The 13,177-nt window shown below is 35.3% G+C and overlaps 1 protein-coding gene across 5 annotated transcripts in view; it reads left to right on the top strand.

Annotated features, from left to right (window-relative positions):
• Nucleotides 1–13,177, top strand: part of PAM (peptidylglycine alpha-amidating monooxygenase) — a 157,813-nt gene that overhangs the window by 56,266 nt on the left and 88,370 nt on the right. For all 5 annotated transcript variants that reach the window (XM_088130144.1, XM_088130145.1, XM_088130146.1 and 2 more), the window contains exon 4: nucleotides 7,834–7,891. In XM_088130144.1, coding sequence (XP_087986270.1) covers nucleotides 7,834–7,891 — 58 coding nt within the window. The remainder of the gene's footprint in view (nucleotides 1–7,833; nucleotides 7,892–13,177) is intronic.

Here is a 13,177-nt window from a genome sequence, read left to right on the forward strand (position 1 = left end):
TGTCCAGTTGAAAGCTAACAAGTCCCACTTCAATAAAGTTCAGATTTCAATCTGTGATTGCTTTTAGAGCTAACATTTTTACATCCTGCAGCCTTATGAATAATTAGGGCAGGTCCTCTCATGAAGTGGAAAGACTTATATGACTCTTATAAGAGGCAGTGGTTGGAACGGGGTTATGGCTATCTCAGTCCCCCCAAAAACAGATTTATTTTTATCTATTTATTTATTATTAAATTTGTATGCCACCCATCTCCCCCAAATGGGTGACTCTGGGCAGCTCACAATTAAAATCAGAAACCCCATCAACAATTAAAAATCCTCTGATAAATAGTTAAATAAATAATCCATTAAAAATCAAATCTAAACAACAAATCCTGTACATAAATACTAAAAACATTCAAGATGATGGGGCACAAGGTCAGTCACCCCACAAGCTACCTCCACTGTTGAGAGCCCCCATCCAGCCCCCAGGCCTTCTGGCACAGCCAGGATTTCACCCCTTTCCTGAAGGCCATGAGAGTGGGGGCACACCAGACCTCGGGAGGCAGATTGTTCCATAGGGTGGGGGCCACAGCAGAAAAGGCCCTCTGCCTAGACACTACCAGTCGAAATTCTTTGACCAGTGGGGTCTGCAACATGCCCCTTCTGCTGGACCGAGTGGGGCAGGCTGAAGTAACCAGGGCAAGACGGCTCCTCAGGTAACCTGGTCCTGTGCCATAAAGGGCTTTAAATGTGAGGACCAACACCTTTAATTGGACCCGGAAGCAGACTGGCAACCAATGCAGCTCTCATAATAGCGGTGTTATATGTGCCCTCCTAGGGGCATTCAGAACTGTCCGCGCTGCTGCATTCTGCACCAGCTGTAGCTTCCAGATACTCTCCAAGTGTAGCCCCGTGTAGAGCACATTACAGTAATCCAACCAGGTGACCAGGGCATGAGTGACCGTGCGGAGGGCCTCCTGATCGAGGAAGGGGCATAACAGCCACACAACATGAAGTTGTGCAAAGGCCCTCCTAGCCACAACTGCCACCTGCTCTTCGAACAGGAGTCGTGAGTCCAGGAGGACCCCCAGCTTACACACCGGGTCTGTCTGGGGTAGTGCGACCCCATCAAGAACCAAAGATGATAAACTCCATCTTGAAAGCTTTCAGATAATGATTGCACTTTTCTGGGAATGCCCTGCTTTGCTGGATCATTTACCCTAACCCCAGCCCTTTAATAAAGTAAGGGATTATGAATCAGATGTGTATATAATGGTGTGGTAGATGGCATTGTGCAGCAGAATAATTTATTCCAATCTTAGCAATAAAAGTTATTTTTATCATGTTTATCTCCAAGAAACAAAGAGGTGAACATACAGTATGTTTTCTCCCTTCCCATTGCATATCTTATTTTAGTGGCGGGGGGCATCTTTGAGAGGTGATGAGTAGTTCAGAATTCTGATACTCAGCTTGCCTCTCTCGGCTAGTTCACTCTTATTTTTCAGGAAGAAGAATATCTAGTAAAGTAATGTTCTTGGGTTTTCAAAGCAGTAATATAGTTTAACAGATTCATACCATACTTATATTTTGGCATTTTCTTAGTTAAAAAAAAAGTCCTTGGAATGCTGTCTTTTACTCAGTTGACTGCTTGTTCTTACTCTCATTTAGTTTTATGTGATCATACCTCACATGCTCTTTTTCTACCCCATGCCGCCCCCATCTTTCTGCATGCCTGCATTTACCTTTAATTTGCTATGGCTGCATGTCTGCATTTGCCCTACAAATACATTTCTAAGCAATCTTGAGTAGTGCCACCTGGAGAGAGAGAGAAAACCAATAAGGCTGTCTCATTTTTGTCTGCAAGAAACATTGATTATAAAAAGCCCTGCTGGCATGCAAGGAAATTGGGAGATTTAATTCCTTGATCTCCTAGCAAGTCTGCTCAAGACCACTGGTTTTCTGATACTAATGGCTGCAGGAAAAAGTGATTGTTAAGTAAGACCACTGGAAGAAAAAAGTTTTTCTTTGAAACAAAACAAATCAAAGTCTTTTCTTTCCTCCCAGTATCCACTACGGTATGCTGGTTTCCAGCTGCCACTGAAAGTGGAAAGCTAGTCATTGTTCTAGTCATCCAGTGGATCACTTTGATAAATGTTAAATGGGACTCTTTGTGGCATTGTGGTTTGCAGGTTGTCCAGCAGCGTATTAGAATAAGGGCTATATTACAGATTGGATTGTAATTCAAAATACAGTACACTTCAAAGAGAGAGAGAGAGAGAGAGAGAGAGAGAGAGAGATAAGAGAGAGAGAGGAGAGATGTGGAATACTTTTTGTATAGCCCCAGTTTAATGTGAGATGGAAGGAGAGGCAAGTTCAGCATATTTATTAAATTTCTTTCATATCCTATTGCTTAAGGCAAGAGTAAGATCCTGATTCTGGCAAACCTTTGTCCCAAAAGTTGCTATTTTTTCCTTGCATAAATAATATAGAATGTGGAAGCCTTTGCAGCATATTGATATTCTTGATACTGTAAAGCTGCAATATTTATATGCCCAGAAGTGTGGACACATTAACAAGGGATGGAGCTTGCATCATTATCCTTGTTTCATCATTTAATGAAACAATCAGATTCTGTGGACATCTCTTTAAGGGGCCTTTCTAGATGATCCTTTAGGATTTAATCCCACCTCAACACATTTAACCTTCTTGGTAGACTTTGTTTAACTTTTGTGATTTGATAGAAGTAATCCACGCATCACACTGAAAACAGGACTTATGTGATTAAAGAAGGTTGACTAATTAGGAAAAACTAGAAGAAGAGCAACATAAGAAAGAATGCAGCATCTATTGCAATATTAGAATTAGGACAGAATTCAGGTTAAGTATGCAGATGGCATAAATGGAAGGATAATTAAAGGGTTTCATTAATTAGAAAAGTATTTTCCATTGTGATGTATGATATTTTAAAGAATAAGTAAAACCTTAATGTTTCTTAGTAAAGAGAGAATAACATTTCCTTGCATAACCTCGTAATTGTACTACAGTTCTTTGTTGTCAGTTCACAGCATACGATTCTCATTTTACATTTCAGTTTTATCCTGTGATGAAATCTAGGGTTTAGAGGTAATATAATTTTAAGGAATATATATAACTGGAAAATGAATCCTTTTGAAACTAATTTATATGGAGATAATATATGAAAGCGGCTGCTTGAATTTAAACTGTGCATAACCATGCTGTACTTTTCATGATACACAGAAAACATAGGTTTGGTAATAAAAAGAATGTGCTGCTTATATAAGCTAAATTTAACATGATGATGATGATGATGATGATGATAATGATGATGATGATAATGATAATGATGATGATAGCAACAGTGGTCATGAGGCCCAACTAAATCTTGTTTCCCAAATCTATAGCATCATGTAGACCAAAGGTAACTGCCACAATCATTTAGTGGGGGAATGGTGCATTTATAACGAATAAATTTTTGGGGCCCACTCTTTTTCTTGAACTTTCATTAATTCATTTTTGTTAATTATTAGGCCTTCTTGGGTTTTTTCTACCCAGACTGCCTGCCTTTATAGCAACCACATGAAAAACATATGTTAAAGCAACCATACCATTAGCATCTTTGAATTACCTATGATTTAATCTTTTGAAGTTAAAAATAATCTTCAAATGCAAAAAACAACTTTTTCACTGAATGCATCGGGAAAACGTAAGGAAAGGCAATTTCCATTTTCATTATTCAGTTTTAATTATTTAGGTGATTGTGTCTTAAAGAAATTAGGCAATTCAGCTTGTATGTTATTTGCAACCACTCCCAAGCCATTAATGTTTGCTTGTAGACTAAGATATGAAATAATGACAGAAGATTGCAGAGCAATTGACATTTTCATTGCTCATTTATTTTTGTATTAATAGGAGTGTATCCATTAGCATACATGACTGTCAGCCACTGACAGTTTGAAAGATAAAGAGCAATGAGTCTTTGTATAATCATTAAAGTTCTCTCTCTTTGTGTAAATTATTTACTTTGAATTGATGAATTAGGGAGAATTACGCTAGAGTAAATTGTTTATTTATGCACTTTGGAAAAACAGAAAACAACATATAAGACACTTGGAGTTATCACTCTGAAATAGAATATAATAAAGAATTGCAATTACATAATTAGTCAATGTATTTTGATATCTGGAAGTATGTGCATAGAAAAGTACTAGAGGAATTATGTACCTTTCTATATTATCAACATTTTATTTTGTACTTTTACATTTTTAAGTAAATAAACTTGGGAAAGTTCTTTTTTTCCAAAAGGAAGCATAAATTATATAAGATAAATAATGAAATTGATTTAGCATTTTGGAAATTGGGACTTAATACTTGAAAGATTCCGATAATTTAAAAAATGTTTAATAGAGAATATTAAATTATGAAATTAAACTATAAGAGGATGCTTTTCATTCTGCTAAGGAAAATATTGTTTATTAAAAGATATTTAATGCAAGGGATCATAAGACTTAATGTAGCATGGTTTATAATGATAAACTGTCATTTATTTTAGTATTAACAAGGCTCTTATGGAATATGGTTGCAGTAATATTTAACAAACAATCTGTTAAAGTTATGAAATTTCTTACTGCTGCCGCTGTAGTTATTATTACTATTCATAGCATCTTTTCCTCTGCATATTTTCTTCTTTGTTCAGAAGGTAAAGTTGACTGTATTATAGAAAACTAATACAATAGTGTATGGAGGGAAGGCTTCTTGCTTTAAAATACGGAATATAGGAAGACATACTTTATCTCAGTGTTGTCCAAACTTGGCCACTTTAAGATGAGTGGACTTCAACTCCCCATGCTGGCTGGGGAATTCTGGGAGTTGAAGTCCACTCATCTTAAAGTGGCCAAGTTTGGACAACACTGCCTTATCTTAAAGATTTTTTTGCACATATAAGTCTAGGCTGACCTTGGCTGCTCTCAAAAAGCTAAATAGTCTTAGGTCCAGTTAGTACTTGGATGGTAGACCATCAGAAATGACAAGATATTCATACTTCCATATTGTCTCCAGAAGAACTACATAACTCTCAAAAACTATATATTTTATTTAGAGTTCCAAATATTATTGAATATAGCGATTTTAAGTATCCCTTTTGCAAATAGTGACATCTTATCTAACCTAAATATATCTGTGGAGTCCTTGGGGTTCTTTGAGCTTGATTCTTTTTTTGCAAATGTTTCATTACCCGGCTAGGTAATATCTTCAGTGCTAAATGGGATGGGGTTTGCTCTCTGTTTATGTACTGTGGCATGCTTTGCCAGTGCTGGTGGGGGTGGGGGTTTTGTTTTGCTCCTCTGTTAGTTCCTTGATCAGCATATGTTTACTGCTTAATTGTGTGCCTGGTGGTAACCTTTGCTTATCCGGGTGATGATTGCTGGTGAGGCGATCTTCTGGTCTTTTGTCTCTTTTGAACCAGAGAGGAAGGAAACAACAACACCCTACGCTTCCTGGATATCCTCATCAGCAGAGGAAACAAGAATAAATTAGAAACCCAAGTTTATTGGAAGACAACCCGCACCAATCAAGTACTCCATTACCAAAGTAACAACCCTACCTCCCACAAGAGGAGCTGTGTAAGAACATTATTCAAGCGAGCACAAATGCACTGCAGCAACCCAGAACAGCAGAAAAAGGAAAAAGACCACCTATACAACATCTTCGAACAAAATGGATATCCACACAACTTTATCAAAAAGTGCCTGACCACTCAACCTACTACAACACAATCTACACAAGCTATGAAAAGGATCACACATCCCGCAGACTATTACAACCATATGGCACCTCTGTAGCACACAAACCAACAAAACCACTCCAAAATATCTTAAGTAAACCAAATGACCCAGTAGCAAAGAAGAAAAAGCAGGAGTCATCTACAACTTACAGTGGAAGGACTGTAACAAGCACTATGTAGGACAGACAGGCAGAAGACTAGCAGAGAGCATCCACGAGCACCAACCAGCAGTGAGAAGCAATGATGAAAACTCCTTAATCTCTCAACACATGGACATACTGAACCATAGTTTTAACTGGGAAACTGTCAGCATTTTAAACCAAGCTAAATCCAAAAATGCAAGAGAATTCTTGAAAGCTTGGTATTCAGACAAGGCAGCAATTAACAGACACATAAACAGCATCTACATACTATTCAAAAGAGACAAAAGACCAGAAGTTCACCTCACCAGCAGTCATCACCCGGATAAGCAAAGGTTACCACCAGGCACACAATTAAGCAGTAAACATATGCTGATCAAGGAACTAACAGAGGAGCAAAACAAAATCCCCACTCCCACCAGCACTGGCAAAGCATGCCACAGTATATAAATAGAGAGCAAACCCCATCCCATTTAGCACTGAAGATGTTACCTAGCCGGGTAATGAAACGTTTGCAAGAAAAGAACCAAACTCAGAGAACCCCAAGGACTCCACAGTTCAATCCTGAGCTATGCATATTCGCCTCTATTGCTAAATATATCTTTTGAAAAGAAATTTCTAAATGTTTGTAAAATCCAAGATATTTGTTTATAAATCATTTAATACAGTATTTTGAGGCTTTAAAATAAACTGGACTTAATATTTGCTTGTATCTTAATTTTGTAATATGAGTTGAGTTTCTCTGATTTTTAGCAAAGGCTTTTGTTCGAAACACTAACAACTTAGGGCTACTGAATTATCAAAAAATTTCCTAAAATAAAAGAAAATTTGCCTGTAGGTGTCTTGTGTATCACTGCAGGCAAGCTATATCTTCTGGGACTACTGAAGTAATCAGTTCAGGGTTGTCATGTCCCAGTCTGTGCAAAGACTGTTACAGAACCATGTCTGGCTTGAGTAATGTTTCCCAGCACTTACCTAAAAAGAAAATAGTCTATTGATTAATTTTCATTAACATTTGTTGGAATGAGGGGTGTACTGACACTATTAGTGGTTTCCAGTTTATGTATCCTCTATAGCTAGAATATATAGTTTAACAGCATTATTGTTGTAGAAAAATAAGAGTCAATAAAGTACAAAATGGTGGCTTAAGAAGATGTATTTTGGTTTGAAGCACTACAGTATTGATTTGGATATATATATAAAGTATGTATCTGCAGAAAGACTTTGAATTACATTTAGGTTATAATACAGCATGGTTTTGGTTTATTCTCATTTATTTCCAAGTAAATATTTGCATGGGAAACTTTTTTTTTTAATTATTTGACTAATTACATGCCATCATATGTTTTTCAGCCTATCACAACATGGTGCCTGAATTTCCTTGCTGTGATAGGAGAAGGATATATGCTTGCTTTCCATGCACTTTTCCCATGCACTCTTTCACAGTCCCATTGCAGAACTGCAGTGCTGACTGCTGCAGATGTAATCTAAATGTCTCTTAACTTAAATGTTTAACATTCAGTTAAATAGCTGAATATGTGTGTGTACATGCATGTGTGCTTGTTATCTGCTTCTGGAACTGGCTTAACAGTGTGGTTGAACATAAAGAAAAGTATAATATCCTAGAATACCAATTCTAGCTCTCACTGATTAATATATTTGGGTTCCTGTATATACATATATTATCCCTGGTCAGGTAAAAAGTAACCATAAGCGTTATCAGATAGGGAATTAAAAGAAAGACATGTTTTCATTTCCTTAGCTGGATTTATTTTCATTTAGCAAATAGTTCTGGCTGTACTTCAAAAACAGTTATACAGATATGATTATTTCCTCTTGTTATTTTAACTTTTGAAGGAGAAAAAAACCCTAACATTTTCTGTACTCTACTTTTTCTGTCCTTCCTCGTAGTCTGATACTTACCTTTGCATGTCGCTGCGTTTGCCAGTAGAAGAGGAAGCTTATGTAGGTGAGTACCATTGAAGAGTCAGAAAACCATGATGAACTTTGTATGAATCAGTCAAGGTTTCTGTGGCTTCTCTATAGCTTAAACTTTTCCATAGAGTGCCTGCAATGCATTCATCATGCCTAATGCAGAAGCAAAACTAGAAGGAACCACTTAAGGTGGGGATAACAAACTGTATTTGGAGAGACTGGTGAGTAATAGTACTTAAGGAGCTTCATGTAGATGCCATTGGCAGCTGGGCCCCAGCATTCCCATTTGTAAAGCATTGGCTTTCTGTCTGTGGCTGGATACTTAATTCCACTCCATTGCACAAGCTGTTTATTTACCTGCTAGTTCGGGCTGTAAATCTCTTTGCACTTACAATAAGCATTGGCACAGTAAGATCTTACCTGTCTGCAAAATGTACTTGCTTTATGTTGAGGCAAGGATGAAATGACAGATAAATGACAAGCCCTACCACAGCACTGTATCAATGTTTAATTTAAGTAAGTAGGCCAGTGAAGTAAGCACCATCTGCTTAGCAGGTCCATTCAGTCTTAATTTTTATTTCATTCTCCTTGCAAATATTTACACCCACTAAGGGTAAATAGTAAAATGGAAATTTATGACAGGCAGAACCCAGGAAAGTGCTATTTATAGTTTGAAAATGTATTAGCAAATTTTTAACACATTTTAGTAAAGTGGTTGATGAGTGCTAAAAACTTTAAAATAGGGTTAAGGGTGAAATAAAGCCACCTTCCTTGCAACTCAGTCAAATGACCAGTAAAGCCTATAGAAAGACATTATTTGTTAATATTTTTATTTTAAAAGTTATAATAGTATAGTTACTAAATTATTGTACTATATGTGGATTATAGCATTAAAGAATATAATTTGGGCCCCAGGTACCGTAGGCTTGGTAACACAATGAATAATGGTGAATATATATATATATATATATTGGCTTTTCTTTATAAAATTGTTCTTATGAACAAAAAATGCCAGCAGCTTGCGCTGATTTATTGGCAATAATTTGATAGATATGACAGTTTCTGATTGGTTCAAGGTTGAAATATTTTATGGTATGCTTTTGCTCCCTTCCTAACGATTGAGCTAAAAAGCTCTTGTAACCCATATGAATGTGGGAACTCCAGGTTCAAATCTCTGTTTAGCCATGAGATTCATCAGGTAACTTTGGATAAGTTGAAAGACAGCAGGTAATCTGCCTGAAAGGCCGGTTAGGATAAAATGCAGGAAACTTGCAGCTCCTTGAAGGAATAATAACAACAACAATAGCAATACAAACATTTGGTGAATGTTGTTGTCTTAATAGGGATTACAGAGAAACATTTATTATGGAAGTCCCATAGCAAGGGGACAGAATGCTACATATTTAGTATAGAATTTAAAGGTTAGACCCTGGAGATCTCAGAGCAATTAGAAAAGATATAGTCAGGTCTGATTCAATATAAAACAGCTTCATTTATTTGTAATCTGTGTTCTCTGCATATTCTCCAGAGTCTGGCAGGAGAATCCTTTAGAAGTAGTACATTTCATTTGGACAGATATATGGTGGCTGTCAAACTGTTAAGGGGCATTTGTGTTTTATATTGAAAATTATTAACATTGAGAAGAATAGAATGAATCTTGAATACATTTAGGATTAGATTCAGGAATATTTCTATGAATGTTAATGTCAATGACTGAAATATATTGCTTAATCACAGCGGTGGGTTTTAATGGGTCTTGAGTATATTTTATTTGCCTGTGTTGTGCCTAGGCTGAATTTTAAATGTTTTCTACTTCTACAAGCATTTCTGTATTCATATAAAGCTCCATTACAATTTTAATTTAAAATAAAACTACTTTAGATAACAGTAAATAATTACACTGAGTATCAGAAGTCATAGAGGTGAACAGAAATACATAAAATATCAAATTGCCCAATATTAAGATACCTATTATCTTAATAAAAGATGTGTCTATTTTTTCTAATAATTGCCAATTAACTTTCCGCATTTTATCAAAACTGAAAGTAATGGTTATTTAAGGCAAAACTGACATTTTAAAAAAATCAGAAAAATCCTCTAGCACATAAAGGTAAGTCACCAAACATATGGTTATCATTCTTTACTGAGAATACATAATTATATTATATGCCTTTCTTCCACAGAGTTTTGCAGATGTAGCATACAATTAATGGTGTTTTTCAAAAAACTGTTATTTCCCCATTTAGCATTTTGATATTTGATTACTTTATAAAGGCAAATAGAAAAGCTAAAATGTATTTTTTTATACTGTGCTGGTCTAGTACAATCTGTTGCTTATTATTGAACTGTGGTGAAAACTAAAGGCCATTCTACTGACATTGAGAAGTATTATATCTGACAGCAAGCCATTCAGCCAGAGCCAGAAAATTTATCTGCCATTCCCCTTCCCTGATTTTCATGCATATGCCCCACAGTACATAATGTATTTTTCCCTTTGCTGACTGATAGTAATCCCCATTTGTCAACAATTCCATACAAACAGTATTATAATCTGAAAAATAGATGGGAAGATGCATTGCTTGTTTGTTTCTTTATTTGAATGCACAACTGCAGAATTGCTGTTATATATATCTTACTGCAGACTGAGATTACCTTTTCTTGAACAGAAACCATTTAATTTAGTGAGCCTTTATACACATACAGAGAGAGAGATGCATGCATGTATACCTTGGTGGGAACGATGGTAAGTTTTATAATGTGAAAACGATTCAAGTTATCTGATGTGCAATTCTTAATTTGCTAAAAAAAAATCTCAAAAAAATTATGTACACAGACAGTTAAAGGCAGTTGAATCATCACTACTAAAATAAACAAGAAATAGATGATACTTAAATTATAGATACAAAAGGAATCAACTCAAATACTTTTCTATAGCTTTTAGGAGAAGTAGTAAATGTGGGTCATGTGTAAAGAGTGTTATTAAAGTACTATGATCCTTAATTGAAAATTAGTAAATAGTTTTACTGAGCAAATAGTATTTCTTCAGCAAGGTACAGAAAGCACAATTTCTGGAATTCTTTCCAATCTCTTAATTGCAGCTCTGCCTGAGTTCACACGACTAGGAGCAGGGATGGAGGCTTACAAGTGGAGCATTCAGTGGGACTCCAAGCCCTTCTCCAGCTGCCTCTCCCATGGGGATATATCAAGGGATTTCTTTCTACAGCCTCTGGTTAGACCCAGCTGACATTCAAACTTTTTTTTTAGCCAGCTTCTCCCAACACACTGAATTTGATACCACTGTGTTCACTTTCCAGAGACTTAACCAGCTGATGGACAGATTATTCAGAGGCAGAACTCCAAGCCCCCTGCCACATATAATTTATTTCAAACATTCTGTTTGGTTTGGAAATCATAAAAACAGAGAAAACTACATATATTACAAGATATCACTCCTGTTCCCTGCCTCCCCCCCTCCCCCCCCCAAAATTAAAAGTGCTTCACAGACAGTCTAAATGCTTGAAATTTCCTCTTGCAAATGTATTGGGAATATTGAGGCTCTAAGCTCAAGAATACTTTATATGCTTCAATACTGATCTGACTGAACTACATTTATATACTATATTAGCATTCATCAGTAAGATAAAAATAAAATAATACTATTTCGGTAATTTTGGATCTCCCTAGCAAGTAACAACTAGTTTCACAGTGTTCAAGTAATTTCTTTTTCTTTATCAAAATGGATATGGATGGATGGATGGATGGATGGATGGATGGATGGATGGATGGATGGATGGATATACATACATACGTACATACATACATACATAAAGTTTAAAACTATAAATTTGTGTCAATAAAATGTTGTTTTATATCCAAGTAGAAAAAATATACAAAATATGCATCTTATTTACTAATCAAAACTACTGTACTTATATATCTGTTCCACAACTAAATTACTAACTTTTAAGTCAATTTATTTAACAATATAAAAATAGGATATTAAACATATAAACTAGTACTTGCAGGCCAAATTTCTAAATAGTTCTCCAGCTGGGGTTGTGGGTGATAAAATATATATTCAGGTATCAATTATAATGTGGCCCAATTCCTCAGTGCCTCTGTTTAGCTTCCAGAGAGCTACAGAGGAAAGTTCTTTAGACCATGAAATGATTAACAAACAACGGGCATTGTTCCAGCTTTGTATTTTATTAGTTTATGATCATAAAAACATAGCCTACCCATTTCCATTGTTCTCATGTTAATTTCCAAACCATTGGTATATAATTAAGAAGAATATGAGCATCTGCAAAAACCAGTGAGACTTTGAGAATGAAATTAATATTGAAATAACTTCTGTCCAAAATGGAGTAATTATAGTACAAGATCACATCTCATGAACAAGTGTTGCATTCTGAATTCTGTAATGATTATACCCTTGGTTCTGTATTTTTTTTTATTAAATTCAGTAGTAAAAATGAACTCATTGTATTGCTTGCTACTAGCCTCCCTACTAGCTAATGTAGAAGTATAAGGAATTCCATATTTTCCAAAATACTTCAGCCGAAACAACATCCAACATAGGAGTTCAAATATGCCAATTCCACGATGGTTCATGAGGGCAAGTTTCCAACAGGCAAAGAAAGAGAAAATACAGCTTACAATATGAACTTAAATTTGGATGACTAAACTTTTTCTAACTAAGTGAATCTTCTTCTTGGGTTAAAAACCAAGGGGGATAACTTTGTAAACAAATATACATTACATATATATTATTATTGTCCTGAATCACTGGTATAAAATGTTGAACTTGTTACTGCTTTAATCAATGCACCAACATTTTATGTTATAATTCTCCAGGTTCTTAGGAGTTCTGCTGTAAATATATCAGTATAACCTCTACTTCAGTAGAAGTAATTTGTTCAGTTAATATTTACATTCTGAAATTCTTTGTAAGGGTCTAAGGAAGGATCGGTAGCACATTGAAACAATTAAATCTTTGCCTTTGTGTCTAATGTTTCTTCTTGTAATGCCCTTTATTTTGTCCTAGGGAAGATTATTTAGAAATTTGATATTCTTACATTATATGTTTAATCTTCTGTTATTGTTTTCTTTTTTAAAATTTAGCTAAACTGAGTTAAATGCATACAAATGAAAATATAAGTATTTTCTGAATTGTCTGTATGTGATCAATATTCATGTAAATCCTTTATGCTTTTCCTTTTTTGCAAATAATAAAATTTAAAAAACTAATTTAGAGAAGAGCAGTTTAGCAATACAGAAGAAAGAAAGGTATAATCTTTTTCAGTTGAGTATTATAAAT

The sequence above is a fragment of the Python bivittatus genome, unplaced genomic scaffold (genome assembly GCF_059951505.1).
Source record: "Python bivittatus isolate LINGU-HERP-01145 unplaced genomic scaffold, Pbiv_v1 ctg000850_np1212, whole genome shotgun sequence".
In the NCBI taxonomy this organism is placed as follows: Eukaryota; Metazoa; Chordata; class Lepidosauria; order Squamata; family Pythonidae; genus Python; species Python bivittatus.